The sequence below is a fragment of the Bufo bufo genome, chromosome 1 (assembly GCF_905171765.1).
Source record: "Bufo bufo chromosome 1, aBufBuf1.1, whole genome shotgun sequence".
Classification (NCBI taxonomy): Eukaryota; Metazoa; Chordata; class Amphibia; order Anura; family Bufonidae; genus Bufo; species Bufo bufo.
In genome coordinates this window covers 761,867,450-761,890,731 of record NC_053389.1, presented here as the reverse complement: position 1 = coordinate 761,890,731, position 23,282 = coordinate 761,867,450, and the positions used below count along the sequence as shown (strand labels likewise).

At 44.1% G+C, this 23,282-nt stretch overlaps 1 protein-coding gene across 1 annotated transcript in view; it reads left to right on the top strand.

Moving 5' to 3' along the window:
* LOC120986220 (serine/threonine-protein kinase N1-like) overlaps positions 1 to 23,282 on the top strand; it is a 70,510-nt gene that overhangs the window by 34,650 nt on the left and 12,578 nt on the right. The window contains exons 10-17 of the mRNA XM_040414659.1: positions 1,398 to 1,473; positions 7,241 to 7,346; positions 7,615 to 7,669; positions 13,992 to 14,047; positions 16,809 to 16,884; positions 19,002 to 19,093; positions 20,358 to 20,534; positions 20,746 to 20,808. Coding sequence (XP_040270593.1) covers positions 1,398 to 1,473; positions 7,241 to 7,346; positions 7,615 to 7,669; positions 13,992 to 14,047; positions 16,809 to 16,884; positions 19,002 to 19,093; positions 20,358 to 20,534; positions 20,746 to 20,808 — 701 coding nt within the window. The remainder of the gene's footprint in view (positions 1 to 1,397; positions 1,474 to 7,240; positions 7,347 to 7,614; positions 7,670 to 13,991; positions 14,048 to 16,808; positions 16,885 to 19,001; positions 19,094 to 20,357; positions 20,535 to 20,745; positions 20,809 to 23,282) is intronic.

Below are 23,282 nucleotides of genomic sequence, written 5' to 3'. Positions count from 1 at the left end.
TTGAGATAAGGCGTGATAACATGTATGAAAAAAAGCACAGATATGTTAAGAGTGGAGCAGAGGAGGCAAAACTGCTACAGAAAAGAGTATAAAAATAATTGTATTCTCTATGCAAATAAGGGCTTCAGTGGACTAAGGGATGTGGCCATAGTGCAGCAAGCCCAGGAGGGAAGAGGAACAGGACAAGAGTGGTAGTAGTGACGAACACTGTGGTGGTAGTATTTACAGTGGCGGTCCTTACATTGGCACTTCCTGGGACATGCAGTGAAGTGAGGAATACACCCTTTCTTCCCCTCGGGTCACACCCTGGTTTGGGGCCTCCTGTATTATAGTAGGTGGGGTGCTCTTGTTGTGGGTGGGTTTATGGGATTCAAGGCAGGGGTCCCTTGAGGTGGCAGAATATAATGCCTTGGCAGTGCAGGTGATGATGCAGCACAAGGATGAGATCAACTCTACTCGACAGATGGTACATACAGGCACTCGCACGAGTAGGCACTGTCTTTACAAGTTGCATAGACAGTTTTCCCAAGGCTATATATAGAGATGAATGGGTAATATGGTCCCTTTCCAGTTAATCCGAGCAATCTTCCCAGGCCAAGATTTATCTCTCACTCTCTATATTCTGTAGTTCAATCTGTATTTCTACAGTGCCCAGCTGCGGGGTGTAATCTTTAACAGATGACCAGTCTGGCTCTTCAGTATGGTAGGAGACCTGAAGCTTTTAACCCTAAGCAAAATGCAGTGATGTCCATAGTCAACATACATGTATTACCTTCACAGAATTTTTTTTCCATGCACGGTCCCTTGAAATGGATAATAAACTTTCTGTTATGCTCAAGTTTACTTACCCTCAGAGGCTGGCACCTATTACAGTCACTTTTCTGGCTGCTCTTGGCTTACAGGGCTGGTGTGTCCCTGTCTGCTGTTTGTCCTTGCAATTTCCACACTACGCTACAAACTAACTACACACAGCCCACAGATCAGAAGGGGTGGGACCAGCCCGCACCTAGAAACTGAATCTAGGGCTGGCAAATTAACTCTCTCCCTCCCATATATAGTCTTAGGGAATTACAATGCAGAGCATATACCATTAACCCCCCCTTTAGCAGTGAACCACCGGGTCACTGCAAAAGCCTTTAGGCGCACCTCAGCTCCTCAGCTTTCTGGCACTGACCACCTACTTTTGTGCACTGAATCCCTCATTTGCACAAATAAGTATTTTTTCTTGGGAACTCCGCAACTCATATTCCCAAGCCAGGTATAATTTTACTCAACAAGATCAGTATGCAGTACACTTGGTTTAATGATGTTGAGTCTACTGACAGGTGCTCTTTAAGTGATATCTCCATATGGACATGACCTATGGTATATATGAACATATATCTGCTGTATTTCAGGTGACGTTTTATAATCCTGTGATTGAAAGGTTCTCCAAACTACGCCGACAGAAGAAGATTTTCTCTAAAGAACAAGGTCTTTGTATAATGCAAATTAACTTAAAAATACAATATGGCGCCCAAATAAAAGTGCCAAATATTGACCAAATAATACTTCCATACAGTTGCCTAGATAACACTGTAACCGTGTTACACTGCAAAAAATCATATGCTGTACAGAGGTCCAAGTAGCAGTGCCACACAGAATTTACTACCATACAGTGCCCAAATAATACCAGTATACAGTGACCAATCAACGGCTTCACACATATAGAGTACTCCCCAGCCTGGAATGACAGTACACTAGTGGCTCCCCCTTCTGGATGGATAATGCCCCCTCTGTGCCCATACAGATCGTACACCTCTAAAGTCAGCCCTGTACAGTAGTCTGCACATTTACATTTACTGATGCATATCATTGACTGTGCACATGTTATATCCTCATCTTCAACTACTCCCCTCACTAACCTCTCCAGTCCTCCCTTATACCCGTCTCACATCTACAACTGTAGGGCTTCTCTCATGCTGCCCCTATCATCTGGAACTTAATTTACTAAAATACATGTACTTTTTGGCAAAAATTATTATTATTATTTTTTACAAAAAAAAAATTCTTAAAAGTTATTAAAACTTCTTAACAGTTTCTCTTCTGCAGCCTGCATGTATTCTCAGACATTGCAGTCTGCTCAGTCCAGTGTGAAATCCATGACAGCTTGGTCTGCAGGCCCTCTCTCTGCTTTCCTCCATGTTCTTAAGGCCTCATGCACACGACCGTTGTGTGCATCCGCGGCCGTTGTTCCGTTTTCAGTTTTTTTTCGTGGACCCATTGACTTTTTTTTCACGGACAACGGTTCACGGACCCAAGTCAATGGGTCCGTGAAAAATCACGGATGCACACAAGATAGTCATCCGCGTCCGTGATCCGTGTCCGTTTTTCCTATCACTTTCAATGCAAACTTGACTTTTTTTTTTTTTTTCACTTTTCATGTCCGTGGATCCTCTAAAAATCAAGGAAGACCCAAGGAAGAAAAAATGGTCACAGATCACGGAACAACGGAAATCCGTTTTGCGGACCGCAAAAAAAACGGTCGTGTGCATGAGGCCTAAAGCTTACATCCCTTTTGATTTAGGCCTCTTTCACACGGGCGTGTGTGCCCCGTGGTCGTGCTGTGGCCCGCAAAATGCGGGCCACAGTGCACGAGCACAGTCCGTGGGGCAGCCACTTGAATGGGTCCGCGATCCGGCCGTTCCGCAAAAAGATAGCACATGTTCTATCTTTTTGCGGAACGGAAGTACGGGACGAAACCCAACGGAAGCACTCCTTAGTGCTTCCGTAGGGTTCCGTTCCATGGTTCCGTTCCGCACCATTCCGCATCTCCGGATTTGTGGACCCATTCAAGTGAATGGGTCCGCATCCGTGATGCGGAATGCCCACGGAACGGCACCCGTGTATCGCGGATCCGCAAATGCGGTCCGCAATACGGCAACGGGGCGCACACGCCCATGTGAAAGAGGCCTTAAACTTATTTTATTTGGGTTTAGGTTGAACAGAAATCAGGGCTAAAGTGATCAATCAGAGAGCATCCTCGCCTCCCAAAATAATGGGGGAAAAAAGCAAAGAACCATATTTACCCCCAAAAAGTATCCATAAAAACTATAGCTCATCCCATACACAAGAAAAAAAAGAAATGTTATGGGTCTTAAAATATGGCCTCATGCACACGACCGTTGTTTGGGTCCGCATCCGAGCCGCCGTTTTGGCGGCTCGGATGCGGACCCATTCACTTCAATGGGGCTGCAAAAAATGCGGACAGCACTCCGTGTGCTGTCCGCATCCGTGGCTCCGTTCCCCGGCCCCGCTAAAAAAATATAACCTGTCCTATTCTTGTCCGCACTTTACGGACAAGAATAGGCATTTATATTGCTGGCAAATTGCTGAAGGCAACACGGGCGGCTTCCGTTTTTTGCAGATCCACGGTTTGCGGACCGCAAAAAACTGAACGGTCGTGTGCATGAGGCCTAAGGCGTCACAAAATTCTTTTAAGGGATTTTATGAAGCAAAACATAAAAATAAAAAAAGCTTTCTAAATTTGGTATCACCGTAATTGCACAAACCCGCAGAATAGAATTATTATGTAATTTATATATGATATTCCAAAAAAAACAAAAAACATGACCGAACAGTTTTTTGACCACAATGGAATAAAAAGTGAAAAAGTGATCAAAAGGTCATATGTGTTTATATCACATAGCTGACAATAGAAAAATAAATCCATTATGGCTCCATACCCCAAAGGTCAAATTCTGCTCCTTAGCTAAATTTACATATAATTATAATTTTTAAAATGTCAAGGCTAAACTCTAATACATTCTATGAAATACCTTTGGGGTCAAAATGGTCTCCACACCCCGAGATGAATAACTTGAGGGGTGTACTTTCCAAAATGGGGTCTCTGGGGGGTGTTTAGCGCCTCAAGGCCTCAGCAAACCTGAAATGGTGTCTTAAAACATCCTAACCATGCAGTAGTACACTAGTACCAGATACGAGATATTTCTAAAAACTGCAGAATCTGTGAGTTTTGTTTCTCTGTTTGCACCCGATCTGTTACTGAAAAAAAGGATCAAAAATGAAATTCTGCAAATTCTTTTTTATCTTACCTCTACTTTGAATAGATGAAAGGTGCCTGGGTCACTTCACCTGCTTCTCTATGGCCCCTTTCACACGGGCGAGTCATCCGCGCGGATGCGATGCGTGAGTTGAGCGCATTGCACCCGCACTGAATACCGACCCATTCATTTCTATGGGGCTGTTCACATGAGCGGTGATTTTCACGCATCACTTGTGCGTTGCGTGAAAATCGCAGCATGCTCTATATTCAGCGTTTTTCACGTAACGCAGGCCCCATAGAAGTGAATGGGGCTGCGTGAAACTCGCAAGCATCCGCAAGCAAGTGCGGATGCGGTGCGATTTTCACGCACTGTTGCTAGGAGACGATCGGGATGGAGACCCGATCATTATTATTTTCCCTTATAACATGGTTATAAGGGAAAATAGCATTCTGAATACAGAATGCATAGTAAAATGGTGCTGGAGGGGTTAAAAAAAATAAAATAAAAATTTAACTCACCTTAATCCACTTGCTCGCGCAGCCCGGCATCTCCTTCTGTCTCCTTTGCTGAACAGGACCTGTGGTGACGTCACTCCGGTCATCACATGATCTTTTACCATGGTGATGGATCATGTGATGACCGGAGTGACGTCACCACAGGTCCTGTTCAGCAAAGGAGACAGAAGGAGATGCCGGGCTGCGCGAGCAAGTGGATTAAGGTGAGTTAAATTATTTTTATTTTTATTTTTTAACCCCTCCAGCACCATTTTACTATGCATTCTGTATTCAGAATGCTATTATTTTCCCTTATAACCATGTTATAAGGGAAAATAATACAATCTACAGAACACCGATCCCAAGCCCGAACTTCTGTGAAGAAGTTCGGGTTTGGGTACCAAACATGCGTGATTTTTCTCACGCGAGTGCAAAACGCATTACAATGTTTTGCACTCGCGCAGAAAAATCGCAGGTGTTCCCGTAACGCATCCGCACATCTTTCCGCAACGCCCGTCTGAAAGAGGCCTATCAGATCACTACTCCAGCAGTGAGGAGGGGGAAGAGACCACGAAAGATAATGAGCATGTTAGTCCACCCCTAAATGCAGGACAAGGAGGACCAGGAGGATAAACAGCAGGGGGCGCTACCAGACAGAAAAATGTACATAAAATAACAAATACAATTTATTGCAGTATATTACAATAATACTTTATTAAAATGTCCTATTCATTTCTTAGTAATACTTTTCATGAGATAACCCCTTTAAGGAATCAGCTTCTCTGACTCATATAGACGTGAAAGGAGTGCGTCAGGCAGTGGTTCTGGAGATTTGTGCAGGTCCCCGAGTTGTCAGATATTAATGGCATATCCTGTGGATACACACCATAATTGTCTAAGATTGGATTAAATCTTTTAATACTTAGCTCTTCACATCTGCTTCTCCACCTTTATCTCATTAGCCAACTGTCCTAACCTTGAGCTGCTCTCTGTGTTTCTCCTCCACCCTATGGACAGAGCCCTTTCCTTTCCCACAGATTATGTATACATCCTGCGCAGTGTACAATACTGACAAAAAATAACAAGGAGTTGTTTGAATTAAATGAGGTTTTCTATGTGTGAATGTCATGGTGATATGTAAGTGATTATAATATTGGAACAAAAGAAGTTTATTGGGGAAACTGTACAATTGAAAGGAGGCTCTAGTACTCTGTCGGGCCTCCTCTAGTCTGGATATGAGATGAGATACGGCCTCTAGCCTAGATATGAGATGAGATACGGCCTCTAGCCTGGATACAAGCTGAGATACAGTTGGACATGGAGGCATACAGGTTTTGTATGGTATCCTGCAGCACGTTTGCAGCTGGGCCTGTAGATTCTGCACACTCCTAGGTTGCCGAAGCTTGGTCCCATAAATGCTCAATTGGAGATAAATCTGCCAAATCTGAGACATTCCTGGGAAACCCTTGCTGTGTGCGGGCGAGCATTATCTTGCTGATAAAATACCAGTTGGAAGCCCTACCATGAGAGGAAAACATGTGGCCGCAGGATGTCCTGCACATATCTCTGAGGTGTTAGTGTCCCTCGTATCACTGCTAGGGGTGACCGACTGTCATAGTGATGGCTCTCCAGATCATCTCACCAGCAGTTGGGGCAGTGTCACTAGAGCAAAGGCAGGATTTTAGCCCTCACCATGAGGCTTCCATACTCGAACCGCACCATTTTTGGATCCCAAACAGAACCTGGATTTGTGATTAAAGACGATACGGTTCCAGTCTGTAGCAGTCCAGGTTTCTCATTCCCAACACCACTGGGAAGGAAGGCCACGGTGGCTGTCTGTCAATGGCAGGACACGTAATGGGCACCATAACACCAAATTACTTCCTGCTAAGAACTTGAACATGGTCCTAGCATTTACAGGGGTGTGTATTGGTGATCTGTGTGGACTGTCCAGAACCTGTTCGCCATGTGTGCGTGCCCTAACGTAACCACTGCTCCCAACACCTCCTAACAGCAAGGTCAGAATGGCATAGATGGTGGGCAATTCATGAAAATGACCATGCTGCTTCTCTCAGTCCAATGAAAGCAACCCCTTTCAAAGTCTGTCAGCTGGGCAAAATGTCTTCAAGTGCCTCATCGAGGCATGTCTAGCATCAAACAATCTTTCACCAAGAAGTACACTACTCAAAAGTAGCCTCTGAGAGCCTTTTTATAGGACAGCAAGGGAAGCACTCTTTATGTCCTCTTGTGGCAGGACCCAGTGTCTAATCAGACCACATGTAATCATTTACATATCTGCCTTAGACATAACTGCATGCCAAGTTTTACAGCATTCTGACTTTTCTATCTGGGTGCATTCAACGTCGGACTGGCCCACCAGAGTACCAGAGGATCCTTTAGTGGGTCCATGGTCTGATACCTTAGTGGGCCCCAAAGGTTCAGAGAGAAAAAATAAATTGGAGCTGCCTTTGGAGACAATACATTGCCACTAGGTTCTATTTCTTTGAATCAAAATCTGTTAGACTTTATTGATATGGGGGTTGGACCCTGAGAATAATTTTCTCTAGGAAGCCCAAGGAACCCCAGTGTTTTGTCAATGAGTGTATGTGAGAACTACAGGTTGCTGTTGTTCTGCCATTATGAATAGAAAGTAAATTTAATTATTAAATTATGTCTCTGTTGTGTGAATGTTCTACACAGGAAAAGCATTTCTACGTGCTAGACAGATGAACATCGATCCTTCCACCTGGCTCCGTCTCCTACGCAGAGCGATCCCCGCCAGCACTGGAGGGTACAGTCCTGCAGAGTGAGTCTTGTGACTTCTTGATCCTTCTGTCAGTGTATCTGTAGCATCCATGATAGTTTTCCATAAATTATATCACATAAGTTGTTGGCTATGCCTCTTCTGTGTCTGATCTTCTAGCAGTTGGCTCAAGGGTCTTTTGGGGTGAGGGGGGCCCTTCTGTCCTGGATGGCAAAATTGCCACCATTATGGAGTCCCATTTTCATTTCTCATATGGTGTCCTTGCTCTTCTGTCTATGCCGCTGTTCTTATATTCTGATTTTATCGACAGAGAACTACAACTGGATTCTCTTACTCTGAGACCAAATCAGGAAACAAAGGATGAGGTGAGAAATTTTTACATTTACTTCTTCACATTTTCGTCATGATTCAGCGCAATCTAAAGACTTGGATGGCATAATTCTCCTATAAAGGTTTAGGGGAATAAAGCATTCGAGATGCTCTTGTGATATGTCCGAAGATGACATCTGGTGGGAATCAAGAGTTGGGATCTCTACCAGTCATTAGAATGAAGGGGCCAACAGCACTCGAGTATTCTGCTACATAGCCATTAATGTCAGTAGATCTTGGTGGTCCATCAACATGCCTAGAAGATCTTTATTAGCTGAGCGTTGATGGGCTCTGTGCTTGGTAGATTGCTGTAGACCCTTTGTTCTAATGATCAAAGTGGCCCCAGCTCATGAAATCCACTTCCTCTGACATGTCTGAACCACCCTGGCGCAAAATGCTGTACATGTACATGCTGGCACTATGTGTTAGGCGCAAGACACTGTACAATTACAGTGTTTGGATGATGTAGACACAGGAGCTATGCTTGCACCATCTGCAGAATGTATGTTACAGCTGACACTTAGCAATGACCAGAGTCAGTGATAACTATAATGAGCCTGAGCTTGTAGGTAGCCGCACTGAACTGTGATATAGCGATTTCTGTATAGGATAATGGAGCATATTATGTTAGTCTGGTTGTAACCTGATTGCAAGTAGTGGTCCACTTCGGGGACCTAAAAAAAGAAAAAAAAAGTAAAGTAAAAAAATGTCTAGAAAAATATAAAAAAAATATAAAAATTCAAATCATTCCCCTTTCCCCAAAATAAAAATAAATGAATAATTAAAAAAATAACATCATGGGCATTAAAAACGCCCATACTATTAAAATTCTTAAAAAAAAACTTATCCCGTATGTTGAATGACTTAACGGGAAAAAAAATAAAAATGGCCGATTCACTTTACTTCCCCAAAAAATTTAATAGAAAGTGATCAAAAAGTCATATACACCCCACATTGGTATTAGCAAAAACTACAAATTGTTCTGCAAAAAATGAGCCCTCATCTCCGTACACATAACTATAAAAATGTTATGGGGGTCAGAATACGGCGATGACAAGAAAAAATGTATTTTTTCAAAAGTTTTTTTTAGTATTAAAACACAAGCAAAATTATTCATATGTGCTATCGCCATAATCGTGCTGACCTGGACAATGAAGAGCACAAGTCAGTTTTACCACATTTTACCATAAAATAAAACCTGTAAAACTGTGGCGGGATTGCTTTTTTGTTTGTTTGTTTTTTCAAATTTCACCCTATTTGGAATTTTTTCCCGCTTCCCACTAAATTGCAATATTAAACGGTGGTATTAAAAAGGTACAACTTGTCCCGCAAAAAACAAGCCCTCATTCGGCTATGTGAACGGAAAAAATAAAATAGTTATGGCCACGGGAAGGCTGGGAGCTAAAAACGAAAACTGAAAATCGCTGTGTCAGGAATGGGTTAAAGGATTAATGACCATCAGTGGCCACAACTACCTATTTTCCGGCTGCCATCATTCATAATACAGAATAATATATCAACTCTACCATACTTTGACATACTGGTATGGTGGTTAGTGCTAGTGTCATGGCATGCTGGGAACTGCAGTTTCACAGTAGTTCAGAAGCCACAGGTTGGAAAGCCTCATTTTACAGTTTACAGAGGATGGTCACAGATTTTTCTTACAGTAGTTAAAACAACAATACAACCAGGTACCACAAGGTGGCGCTCTGCATAAAGGAAAATTGAATAGCAGTATTCTTTATTTGCATTATATGGAGTGATGATTATTATTATTGCCGTTGTATACATAGTGGTTTCTCTGGAATGTGCTGTCTTTTCTTTGACTTTTAAAGGACCTTTTCCGTTGTCTAGGCATTGATGACCTGGCCTTAGGATAGATCATCAATATCAGATTGGTGGAGGACTGACCACTGGCACCCCCACCGATCAGCTGTTTTCAGCAGCCACCAGTGGCAAAAAAACGACACAGTGGACGGAATCAGAAGTAGAAAGTTCCGTCCGCTGTGTATTGGTTCTGCTGGGGTACTGCAGCCAGTACATGGTGCACAGAGCTATCTGTTTCTAGCTCCATTCACTGTATAAGTTTCTGGCACCAGCAGTGTCAGACCCCACCAATCTGATAATGATGACCTATCCTGAACACAGGTCAGGAATATCAACACTGGAGGCATGCCTCCCAACTGTCCGATCCAGCAGCATAGTCCAGGATTTTAGAGGCTATCCCAGTGTCCCAGGAAGGCTGAGTTATGTCCCACTCTTAACTTACACAGTTGAGTGCAATGGTGAAGCAAGGAGCCAATGGCACATAACTACTGTGTGGGGTCACTAAAGGGGCATAACTGCTTGTGAGGACACTAATGAGACATAACTACTGTGTGGGTACACTAAGGGGTCATAACTACTGTGAAGGAGAACTGAGGGGGCATAACTATTGTGAAGGAGCACGAAGGGGGCATAACTATTGTGAAGGAGCACTAAGGGGGCATAACTACTGTGAAGGAGTACTAAGGGGGCATTTTACTGTGTGGGGTCACTAAGGGAGCATAACTACTGTGAAGGGCCACTAAGGGGGCATAACTACTGTGAATGGGGTACTAAAGGGGTATTCTACTGTGTGGGGTCACTAAGGGGGCATAACTACTGTGAAGGGCCACTAAGGGGGCAAAACTACTGTAAAGGGCCACTAAGGGGGCATAACTACTGTAAAGGGGGTACTAAAGGGGCATTCTACTGTGTGGAGTCACTAAGGGGACATATCTACTGTGAAGGGACACTAACAGGGCATAACTACTGTTAAGAGGATACTAAGGGGGCATTCTACTGTGTGGGGTCACTAAGGTGGCATAACTACTGTGAAGGGGGCATAACTACTGTGGCGGGCCACTAAGGGGGCATAACTACTGTGAAGGGGGTACTAAGGGGGCATAACTACTGTGAAGGGGGTACTAAAGGGGCATTCTACTGTGTGGGGTCACTAAGGGGGCATATCTACTGTGAAGGGCCACTAAGGGGGGATAACTACTGTGAAGGGGCTACTAAGGGGGCATTCTACTGTGAAGGGCCACTAAGGGGGCATAACTACTGTGAAGGGCCACTAAGGTGGCATAACTACTGTGTGGGAGCACAAAGGGGGCTAGGCAGGTTTGGGTGTGTATAGATAGGCATTAGGAGGAATTAGAGGCATGGCTCAGTGTCAAATAATTTGTGGCAGTGCTGATATTATCCCTCCTTGGCCTTTATCCAAGTTGGGAGATATGTGGAGGTCTCCAGCTCTTCTGTACTATGTGAAAGCCACATCCAACTATTGTTGATGGTACTCAAAAATGGAGGAGAGACATTTAAAATGCGGAGGAACTCAAAAATGGAATTGCAAATATTTGCTGATCAGTATGTCATTGTGAAATTTGCTACTAGTATTATACCATCCAAATTGGCCCTGTTTGGAGGTGTTAGGATACATCTGCAAAGTCAATTGCCAGTACATATGGTCATAACCCAGGACTCCCATAGTGAGCCACACACAAGGGGTCACAAGCTACATGTGGCCCCCGAGCCTCTGGCTAGGGAACACTCACCTCTTTAGTAGTTACAAGTCAGTTAGAAGAAGGTTTTTTCTGCAGCCCGTGCATTGATTTCTGCAAGGCCCATTCAGGTGGGTGAGGCAATCGCAAAAATTTCTTCAGCAAATCTGATTTTTTGAATTGTCTCCATCCATCTTGGTTTTATTTTTGTTTCGTTGTCTTCTTTTTTTTTATTCTTCAACATTCCCATAAGATGTCCAAAATATTAAATTCCTTTACATTTATTCTTTCGCAATTGGGGCCCGCTAAATTCCCAGCTTCTGAAATTTCATTACTCACACCATCCAGGGGGACAACATTAAGCAGAAACATCTATAAGAACATTTCACAGCTTAAGGCCTATTGCACACGGCCGTATGACTTTTTCAGTGTTTTGCAGTCCGTTTTTCACGGATCCGTTGTTCCATTTTTTTGTTTCCGTTGTGTTTCCATTTCTGTTCCATTTTTCCGTTCCGCTTTTCCATATGGCATATACAGTATACAGTAATTACATAGATAAAATTGGGCTGGGCATAACATTTTCAATAGATGCTTCAGCAAAAAACGGAACGGAAACGGAAGACATACGGATGCATTTCCATATGTGTTCCGTTTTTTTGTGGACCCATTGACTTGATTGGAGCCACGGAACGTGATTTGCGGGCAATAGTAGGACATGTTCTATGTTAGAACGGAAAAACGGAAATACGGAAACGGAATACATACGGAGTACATTCCGTTTTTTTTGCGGAACCATTGAAATGAATGGTTCCGTATACTGACCGTATACGGAACGCAAAAAACGGCCAGTAAACGGGGAAAAAAAACGGCCGTGTGCAGGAGGCCTAAGTCTACAGTCTTTGCCTGATCTTAAAGAGAAATGTGTGACGGTTTAAAGGGGTTGTCCAGCAGGGCATCATTTTTAGTAAAATGGTGTTAAATAAAAAAGAATCAATGCCCGCTCTCACTGATCTCCGACCGCTGCCGTTTAAACGCTTATCGGGTCCTGCTTGTCTGGTCCGGGCTTGACATACAGGAAAATGGCAGGAGGACACCTATTTCCTGTGTGCGGAGCCTGGATCAGGAAGTGGAGACCAGCAGGGACCCAGTAGGCAGCGGAACTGGCACCTACAGCAGATCGGTGGGGACAGTATCAATTCTTTCATTTTTTTTTTTATACCATTCTGATCACTTTACTAAAAATGATGTCCCACTGGACAGTTGTTCTCCGCATCTTCGATCTGGGGAGGTAAGAAAATCAATGTTCTACAGGTTTTAACTCCTCTACTACCCTAGACCATCATGGAAGAAGGCTTTAAAACCCACACTGCCCTAGACCACAAGGGTAACAGACATTCACCCCTCATTTACCTTTGACCACCATGGAAATGGGTATGAACCTGTCCCCTATTGTAAAGCAACAAGGTTTGCACTCCACTATCCTATATATTCATTTTACTCACTTAATGTATATAGCGCTGACATATTCCGTAGCGCCTCACAGACATCATTTTCACTCACTGTCCCTATTGGGGCTCACAATCTAAGGTCCCTATCAGTATGTCATTGGCGTGTGTGAGGAAACCAGAGAACCCGGAGGAAACCAACGCAAACAAAGGGAGAACATACAAACTCCATGCAGATGGTGACCGTGGTCAGATTTGGACCTAGGACCACAGCGCTGCTAGGCACCAGTGCTAACCACTGAGCTCTATTGCTGCCCTAAACCACCTGGAAAGAATACATTACAACCTCCAGTGCCCTAGACCACCAGGGACTCTGCCCTGAAATTCTCCACTACCCTATACCGCCAGAGAAGCAGGGATTAAACCCACAAACCCAAACATTTGAAGCTTGAATTGTGTAACATTGAAGCCCTGCCCAACTTGGAAATGTCTATATTATGCTAATTTGCACAAGCTTAGAACATTCTGAGGCCTAGTTCTCTGGACCGACCAGTGAAAAGTGCGTCTGTTGGCAGGTTTGATTGACCCCTTCGATATCCTAGATCACCAAGAGACTGCTTTACTCTACACTTAAGGCTGAGATCCTGTCCTGATCTAGTCCTGTTAAGGCTACTTTCACACTTGCGTTGGCAGAGGATCTCAATATCGGAAAAAAAAAAAACGTTTTCGTTTGGTCCTCATGCATTCTGAATGGAAAGAGATCCGTTCAGGATGCATCAGGATGTCTTCCGTTCCGACAGCATTCCGTTTGGTGACCAGACACAAAACCGTTGCAAGCTGTGGTACTGATCCGGCACTGAAAACAATGCAAGTCAAAGGTGATGGATCCGTTTTTTTTTTTTACTTGACTTGACTTTCAATGTAGTTGACGGATCCTTTTTCTTTTTCGTTTTCATTTCACACAACCGTATCCTAACGGAACGGATGGATCCTGAGGTGCAAAATCAAAACGGATCCGTTTAATTTCTCTTCCGGATCTCAGTACCGGAATTAACAACGCAAATGTGAAAGTAGCCTTACACATCTGCTTGTTTGTTACAGTGTATCATGTGAGCAATCTACATGCAGTCCAGGGCAGGAGAGGGATTTGTCATCAGCTGTATTTAACTTCGCCCCAGGACTGAGTCCCATCTATTCATGACAGCAAGCAGAAATCTTGAAAATATGAGTAATGTAAACTCAGCATTTAGTAGAAAGTTCCAGAATTTTAACCCCTATAACAACCCTATCATTATAACATTCTGTAAATGACATTACGTTAGGTGCTATGTATTGTGTCTTCTTCACAGGTGGACGCCCCAGTCGTACTAAAGAGCCCGGCGAGACGGCGGGAAAGCCAGAGACGGTCGGTACACACAGTCTTCATGTATGCACGTTATCCGCAGGATAGGCCATCAATATCTGACTGACGCCCCCTCCATTGTGTAGGGAGGGAAGCAGAGGATGGGAGTAGTGGTTATGGCTCCCTAGGGCCATGCAGTGACCTTTCTTCCCTTGCAGCACACCCTGGTATTGGGGCTCCTGCCTGGTGGTAGTTGGGGTACCCTTAGTGTTAGGTGTTGGTCTGGCTGTAAGGCAGGAGAGCGGGTGCAACGGCCAGCGAATGGTGTCAGTAACGAGTTGGTGTAAATAAATAAGTCTCTCTGTACTAAACAGCAGAATAGGAGTTGTAGTAAATCTGGCACAAGACATAGTGCAATCCTTTCCCAATAGCACCATATGGACAGCAGCAATGATGGAGGTAGTAGTGCTCCTTGTCACTGTCTTTCTCTGCAGATCTTTAGGCATGCAATGAGTTTCTTGTTAAATGCTTCTGCAAATTCCCAAAGCGATTTGCAGATTTAAGATACGACTGGCCATACCATCTCCAAGTGGAAAGGTTTGCTGGCAATGTTCCCTCTCACAGCAGCTAGGTCTCTCTCTGTCTTAAACTTGGACAATACCTTACTGCAACACAGTTTTACTCAACTCCAGTCCTTGGGACCCACCTACCGGTCATGATTTAAGAATATACCACGGAATGAACACCTGTGGTAAGTCCTGATGCACTAATTACGGTACATCATCTGCTCAATTCTAAGGAAATCCCGAAAACAAGACCGGCAGGTGGGCCCTGAGGACTGGAGGTGAGGAACACAATTTCTGTCCAATTTGAGTAGAGGAAGAGGTGTTAGGGAGGTATTAGACCAACCTTAAAGGGAACCTGTCAGCGGCAAAAACCACCCCAAACCGCCAGCAGTACCTTCAAGTAGCCGGCAGTGTTTTTGTAATAATGATTTTCTTTCTGCAGTCAGATGCGGTAAAATCAGGAAAAAGATCTTTTATCCCCTGAGCGCGCTTTTTTCGAGTCACTCTTGAAGTCAAGCGGGCAGCGCCTCCTTGCTTCAAGTCAAGGTAACCGCCTTCCCTGCCCCTTCGCTGTGACTGACAGCGCTTATGCCCGACAGCCGGCTGGCATTGCCAAACAGCCGGCTGTCAGTCACAGGAGAAGGGGCAGGGAAGGGGGCGCGGTTACCTTAACTTGAAGCAAGGAGGCCGCTGCCCACTTGACTTCAAGAGTGACTCGAAAATTGCGCGCTAAGAGGACACACTACCGGCTACTTGAAGGTACTGCTGGCGGTTTGGGGTGGTTTTTGCCGCTGACAGGTTCCCTTTAAACAATTATGCTGGTTTTAATTTCATACTTGTTGGTCAACACACCCTTAATAGATTAGCTAAAAAGCAGTCGGACAGTTAGGCTGCGTTCACACTACCATCAGAGGCTTCATTGACAGTTCCATCAAATTTGATGCGAAAAAAAGCACAGTATGCAGCATTCTTCTCCCCATCAAAATGATAGTCACGATGATGGAAGCCTTTTTGGTTATTGAGATCTGCACACCTTTCTTAGAGGTGGGTGCTCACAGAGAGATAAGTCAATGTGTAGGAGAAAGTCTATGGCACACTAATTTTGAATGATATTAAAGTGTCGTTTTATAAATTCTTTTTGAACACTTTGTGTCACATTACATCCAATATTATTTCAAGGCATAGCATGCCATTATGTACAGTAGTCCCGACGGTTCGGTCACTAATGACCTTTATCAGGGGATCTGTAATCCATGCGCCTGGGAGAGATGGGATGATGGAAACCTGACAGACCCAATGATAAGCCAATCAGGTCCATCAGGCATCATTGGTGTCCATCTTGGGAAGGTTCCAACACTGCACTATTGTTTCTGTTTTTAACACATGACAGTACTGTGAACAAAGCCTTAATTTTCTTCTGCACCAGATAACTGAATGGGGACAGGTATAAAGCTGACACTTCCCAGAATGCTAACTATCTGAGCCAGCTCAGTGCAGACACTGAACAAGGAGGGAATGCTTGGGGAGTCTAGACCTGAATCAAGCCGAATTGTGAGTGCAGCTCTGGAGTGTAATACAGAATAGAATTTAAGATCAGTACAAGATGAACAATGTCATATATTTACAAAGACATTCACCAGAGCTGCCTCTGTATAGCACATAGGCCTTTGTAAAAGAAGCACTTGTCACAAAGATGTTGTGAGCTATCGCCTTATCTCCGACCTATCCAGCCAAACAGATTCACGGAGTCATATAATTCATTACTAATTAATGATGTCTTGTACTTTTCCAACCGTTCCAGTAAGAATAATGTCTCACAGTCTGCTAGAGAAGACGTCCCCAGGGCAGTCAGCCGCTGATATTTCCATTGTGGAAACCTCATAACTGGCACTTGGGCTCTTCCCAACTTCATCTTATATGGAGATAAAAGCAGGAGAGTAGGCTTCCCCGGTAACTGTAATCACCAATAAATCTTTATCACCCCATCAATGTCATTGTATATCGAGAGAGGTAAAGTCATGGGACCGATTTATTACGCAAATTTATATCTTCAGCCAAAACCGTTCCATCAAGTAGAGGTTCCTTTCCTGAACTGTCCATTAGATCACTTTGTTCTCCGCTATTGCGGATGTAGCCCTTGCATTTATAGTGATAAATCTGTCTGAGCGTCTGTAAGAAGTATTTACACCCCCCTGGAGTAGTTCTCGGAGTTGTTCTAAAACTTCTAAAAGTCTTCTATCTGTGTCCTAATTTTGCAGAACGCAGAGCGTCTCACATCTGTCTTTAGAAGACTTCAGACTTTTGGCCGTCCTGGGTAGAGGGCACTTTGGAAAGGTGAGTCAGAATAAGTGGCCACTCAGGTCAGTTGTGTCTGTCAATTTCAGCAAGATCAACCAACCATCTCATGTGTGTTGGGTCCTCCAGATGCTCTTCTGATGGCAGATGTCAAGGGGACGAAGGATTAGACATGTTGGATTTCAGCATGCCCAATCCTTCGTCCCATGGGAGTAAAGCTGCCACCATAGGTGTATTTTCTTCCCTCAATGAAAAAAGATGCACACTTGGTGTAGTGGGTAGTCATAGTCATTCCAAGTTTAATGGTTTACTTATTACCTTCATATAAACCCTTGCTGAAGGCATTCTTAGTGCACATTGTCCATCAAGGGAAGCAGTCACATAGAACATGATGTCTGAGCTGCAGGCAGCACGTTATACAGCAGGAGGAGCTGAGCAGCAGGGGTGTTGCTAGGGTCTCAAAAGGTCCGGGTCCCAAGCCCCAATGAATATGGACCAGCTCCCCCCACACACCGCATTTTACTGTACTTGTTATACAGCAGCACATAACTGTCACATCCAGTGTCTCCTCCTCTGTCATCATCTTCTCCATTTGGTCCCTACAACTTCTTTCAGCTGTGCCTCGTCTCTGCAGAGTGTGACACACGGACATCTTAGCTTCATCACATCATCCCCCAACCTGGAGTCCCCACATTGTTATCCTGCTGCTCGCTGTGCCCCCCAATACCCCCAGATACTATTAGTGCCCTCATAGTAATAGTGCTCCTCATAGTCCAACCAATAGTAATTCCCTTCTAGAATGCCCTCATTAGTAATACTGCCCCCTCCAGTGCCCCCAATTGTGATAACTCTCCCCAAGAATGCCCCCATTAGTAATACTGCCCCCCACAGTGGCACTCACCGTGAAAACGCTCCCTAAGAGTACCCCATTAGTAGAAGAGCCCTCCAGTATTAATAATACCCTCACAGAGCCCCCAGTAGAAATAAGGCCCCCCTATTGTTCCCCCAGTGGTAATGAAGCTCTCTACAGACCCCTCAGTAGTAATAAGGCCCCCATAGTGCTCTTAGTAGAAATAAGGCGGATCTATAGGTCCCTCCTATAGAGCCCCCAGTAGTAATAAGGCCCCCATAGTGCTTTTAGTAGAAATAAGGCGGATCTATAAGTCCCTCCTATAGAGCCCCCAGTAGTAATAAGACGTCTATAATGTCCCCTGGATTTATAATACTTCTACAGCGCCCCCAGTATTTATACTGCCCCCTACTGTTATAATGCTCACCCTGAAGTGCCCCCAGTATTTATAATATCTCCTGTAGTTATATTCCTCCCTCCACCATACATCCCATGTAAATGACATCACACCATCTCTCCTGCCCCCTCCAAAATACAGTCCTATGTAAATGACATCACTCCCCTCCCTTCAGCCCCTCCAACATACAGTCTCATGTAAATAACACTATTTCCCTCCCTTCGCCATAGAGTCCCATGTAAAAAACATCCCTCTCTGTCTACAGCCCCCTCCAAAATACAGTCCCATGTAAATAACATCACTCCCTCCCACAGCTGCCATCAACATACAGTCCCATGTAAATGCATTTTCATGGTGACAGCCAGGGGTGCACCTAGCCTTCCTGCTGCCTGAAGCGAAAACTGAAATGGCGCCCCTCCCTCCCCAATCCCAATTTATTAACCTAACCCCTTCCCTTCAGCCCATGGCCCTTCCGCTGCCCCTCTCTTGCCCCTTCCTGGTGCTGCCTGAGTTGATCGCCTCACCTGACCTCATTGGTGGTGCACCCCTGGTGACAGCTTCCCTTGAATGAAATAATTGCCAGCAGTCTGCAATGGGTGTTATCATTTGGGAGTGTGTCCCTACACAGTCTGACATCCAATTCGTGCTGCCAATGTCAGACAGTGCAGGGACCCCCCACCCCCCAAACTGGAAACACCCACCTTAATTGCAGACTGCTGGCAATTCATTCATAAACTTCTAGCAGGATTAATGGAGGAATGGCACAACATAGACTCATAAGTACAGACACTGTCTTCCTCTTCCGCACGTCATCTCATCATCATCAACTTGATAATTATAGCAGCCTCTCCTTGTGCTCCTTCATATGACTCCTTTTGAGGTTTTTTATGGCCTGTCTTATATCCATAGGTCCTCCTATCTGAATACAAGGAAACTGGAGATTTATATGGAATCAAAGCTCTAAAGAAAGGAGATATCATTGCCAGGGATGAGGTTGAGAGGTTTGTATGTCCTTTAGACCTACTGTATGTTTTTAAAGGGGTATTCCAGGATTTCACTATTGATAGCCAATCCTGAGGACAGGCCATTAATATCTGATTGGCGAAGGTCCGACACCCACACCGATCACTTGATTCGTTGTAACCCCGGTCCAGTAACTACACAGCTCCATCCATTGTGTAAGTGGACGGAGCTGGTAACATTGAAGTGAATGGAATGAGCACTGCAATAACCAGCTCTGACCACTACACAATGGATGGAACTGTGTAGTCCTGGCGCCGGAGCTACAATGAATCAAGTGATTGGTGGGGGTGTTGGGTGTTGGACCTTCAGATATAGAGGGCCCTGAGGATAGGCCATTGATACTAAAATCTTGTCTCACTTCAGCAAATAGCATTTATCATGTAGAGAAAGTTAATACAAGGCACTTACTAATGTATTGTGATTGTCCATATTGCTTCCTTTTCTGGCTGGATTCATTTTTCCATCATATTATACACTGCTTGTTTCCATAGTTATGACCACCTAGTAATCCACCAGTGGTGGTCGTGCTTGCAAACTATAGGAAAAAACGCTGGCCTCTCTGGGGGCCAGGACCATGGCACTGCACATAGGCTAGTGTTTTTTCCTATATTATGCAAGCACGGCCACAACTGATGGATTGCAGGGTGGTCATAACCCCTGGATTCAAGCAGTGTGTAATGCGATGGAAAAATGAATCCAGCCGGCAAAGCAGGCAATACGGACAATCACAATACATTAGTAAGTGCCTTGTATTAACTTTCTCTACATGATAAATACGATTTGCTGAAGTGGGACAACCCCTTTAATGTTCGCATTTCTGAGGACTAAGGGCTCATGCACACGAACGTATTTTCTTTTCATGTTCGTTCTGTTAGTTTTTTGTGGACCGCATGTGGAACCATTCATTTTAATGGGTTACTCCATTTGCATTACGTTTCCGTATGTCCATTCCACAAAGGAATAGAACATGTCCTATTATTGTCTGCATAACGGACAATACGGATTCCATTCCACAAAATACGGAAAGCACACGGACGTCATCCGTATTTTTTGTGAATCCGTGTTTTGCAGACCGCAAAATACATACGGTCATGTGCGTGAGCCCTTACTCACACAACCTTTTTTATCTGATTTTTCTCTGATATGATCATGTGACTATGCCAAAGAGGGGGCACTTATTTAATCCAGCTTCACGGCCTATAACATAGTATTTCAGCCTTATTTCCCCCTTTGTTTCTCCAGTCTCATGTGCGAAAAGCGGGTGTTTGTAGCAGTGAGCGGAGCCTCACACCCGTTCCTGCTTAGCCTGCTGGGATGTTTCCAAACTGCAGAGCATGTCTGCTTCGTCATGGACTTTATGGCTGGAGGAGACCTCATGACTCATATACACACAGAAGTGTTCGGTCAGCAGCGAGCCATGTGAGTATATAAGTGTGACTGGCCATCTATACAAACCAACCAGATTTCACGTTTCTATATCAGGATAGAAAGTGGACGATGTGACTCTATTAGTTGTTGTGAACAAGAACTAATATTAGTCATTCCCATTGACTTCCTTTGCATCGCTTATAAAGTATTTGTATACTGAGTGCTGAGTGTATATTAACCCATATACAATATCCGGTCACAGGTTTTACGCAGCATGTGTACTACTCGGCCTTCAATTCCTGCACAGTAAGGACATAGTGTATAGGTAAGACGAGATGTCGTAGGTGGTGGCAGGGACTGTAAGTCGATTGATGGAATTGGTGTCAGTGTTATGTGTACGTTGTGATGATGTAGTGAAGCAATGGCCAACCTGAGGTTCTCCAGCTGTTGCAAAACTCCCAGCATGCCCACACTGCCTACAGCTATCAGCCTACAGCAGGGCATGGTGGGAGTTGTAGTTTTGCAACAACTGGAGAGCCGAAGGTTTGCCATCCCTGATGTAGTGAATGGTGACAGGGCATACAAGGATAAATTCTCAAAAAGGTGGATGTATTTGGTGGTAGAATAGACAGTAGCAGGTGCCACGGGGTCCTTATTTTCTGCCTGAAACGAGCACCAGTCAATAGTATGGCATGTCGATGGACACCCATTTAGCTCCATTTACATGATGCAGTCTTTAGCACTGTATGTTCCCCGAACAGTCATTTGTGTGATTGTTCAGAACGTACACTTTTCATGTGCTGCTGACAATCCACGATTTTAACCATTTCATTAAAATCCCTTGCAGTAAAAACTCCAACAAGTTTAACACCTCACCTCCTGTGGTTAATCAGAAAATGGGGGCAAGACAGTGAATTACCGCAAACACCAGGATAAGACATTATACAGTACTCACACAAGTAGCTAAAAACAAGGTACATCAAATGTCTCATAAAATCACGGTTGCCCGTTGCTCGCCTGACCCGGGTTTCACCACTGCTTCGTCAGGGGCGCATATTCTCTACTGCATGCTAACATCCTAATATCCGGCCGGGAGGCCTCCCTTTCCGTCACCATTAAAAAAAATCCATCAAAACACAATAAAGCAAATAGGAAACATGTTGTGCATTCTCAAAATATAAATATAAAAGTGTATATAAACCATTAAAAATACACGCGGAATCACAAGTTCATATTTAAAGTTCCCATATTTAAATAACCAACCAATTAGGGAAAAAGACCTCTCATTGCTTAGTGCAGGAGTACAGCCAATTAAAGCCCCGCTATCATTCTTAACAAGACCATGTGACTAAAGCAGCCAATCAGTCTTGAGATTCATTCTCATGTCATAATAGGGAAACCCATTCATTCACGGACCTTAAAATGAAAGGCCAATCAGAGAAGGGAGAGCCCATGCCGTAATTCAAAATACAATTATCGAATGCCATTTAGGATCGCAGAGCTTAAACCAAATTCCTCTCCTATTATGAAATCAAACTCAATTTTCATACCTTTTGGTTGCAATGTTACTAATCTATAAATCCACTCTACTTCTCTCTTATTTTCTCTCTTATTTATCTTGCCTAATGTATCCTCCCTCCGCCATCCGTTCCCTACGAATTTCAAGACGACAAACTTAAGACCCTCCGGTTTGCTTTTGTGGTGCCTCGTAAAGTGTAACGAGACACTATGGGGCACGTTTATTAGAACTGGAATTTTAGAAGTCCTTCTTAATAAAGCCCTGTACTGGGGTGGATCAGCTGCAGTTATGTAGAGGTGCCAGCGTCTACATAACTTTGGAGGATCCACCGCGACTTCTAAATGTAAGACCGCTTCCTTGCTGTCTTACATTTAGACCATTTTCTATGCCTAAAACAGGCGTAGAAAATGGTAAATAAGATGGGCCTATCGGTGTGTCCCCTTCCCCGCCCACGCCATGCTCGCTTTTTACACCTGGCATGAATAGGGAAAAGTCGCAGATTGTGGCGCAAAGAAATACGCCTAATATAGGCGTATTTCTGTTTAATAAATGGCCCATGTGTCTGTAAACCTTTCTTTATATTGTGAATGTACTCTTGTATTCTAGTTATCCATTTCCTCATAGTTTGGCCCACATACTGGAGACCACAGGAGCACTCCAGCATGTAGACTACTCCAGAATGGTCGCATGAAAATCCCTCTCCTATTTTCCATTCTGAATGGCAGACTATTATTAGAGGTACAGATAGGGCGCTCTTTGACAATGACCAAGATCATTGAACGGTGTGTTGTCTTCCTGTTCGACACATCACGGATCGGGTTGACAGATTACTGGGAGGGGCTGGTGAAGATCTAGCTGTCATGATCCACATTGGAACCAATAACAAGGTTAGAGGTAGGTGGACCATCCTTAAAAATGATTTTAGGTATTTAGGTCATAAGCTGAAGGCAAGGACCTCAAAGGTGGTGTTTTCCAAACCATAAGCAACACCAGAAAGGCAGCGGGAGATTAGGGAAGTTAACAAGTGACTCAAGAACTGGTGTAGGAAGGGGTTTACTATTTGTTTTATTCTATTTTGATGGATTTTTTTATGGTGACAGAAAGGGAGGCCTTCCAGCCGGATGTAAGGTTGTTAGCATGCAGTAGACAATATGCGCCCATGACGAAGCAGTGGTGAACCCTGATCAGGCGAGCTGCATTCAACCGTGATTTTATGAGACATTTGATGTGCCTTGTTTTTAGCTACTTGTGTGAGTATAATAAACTTGTTGGTTTTATCC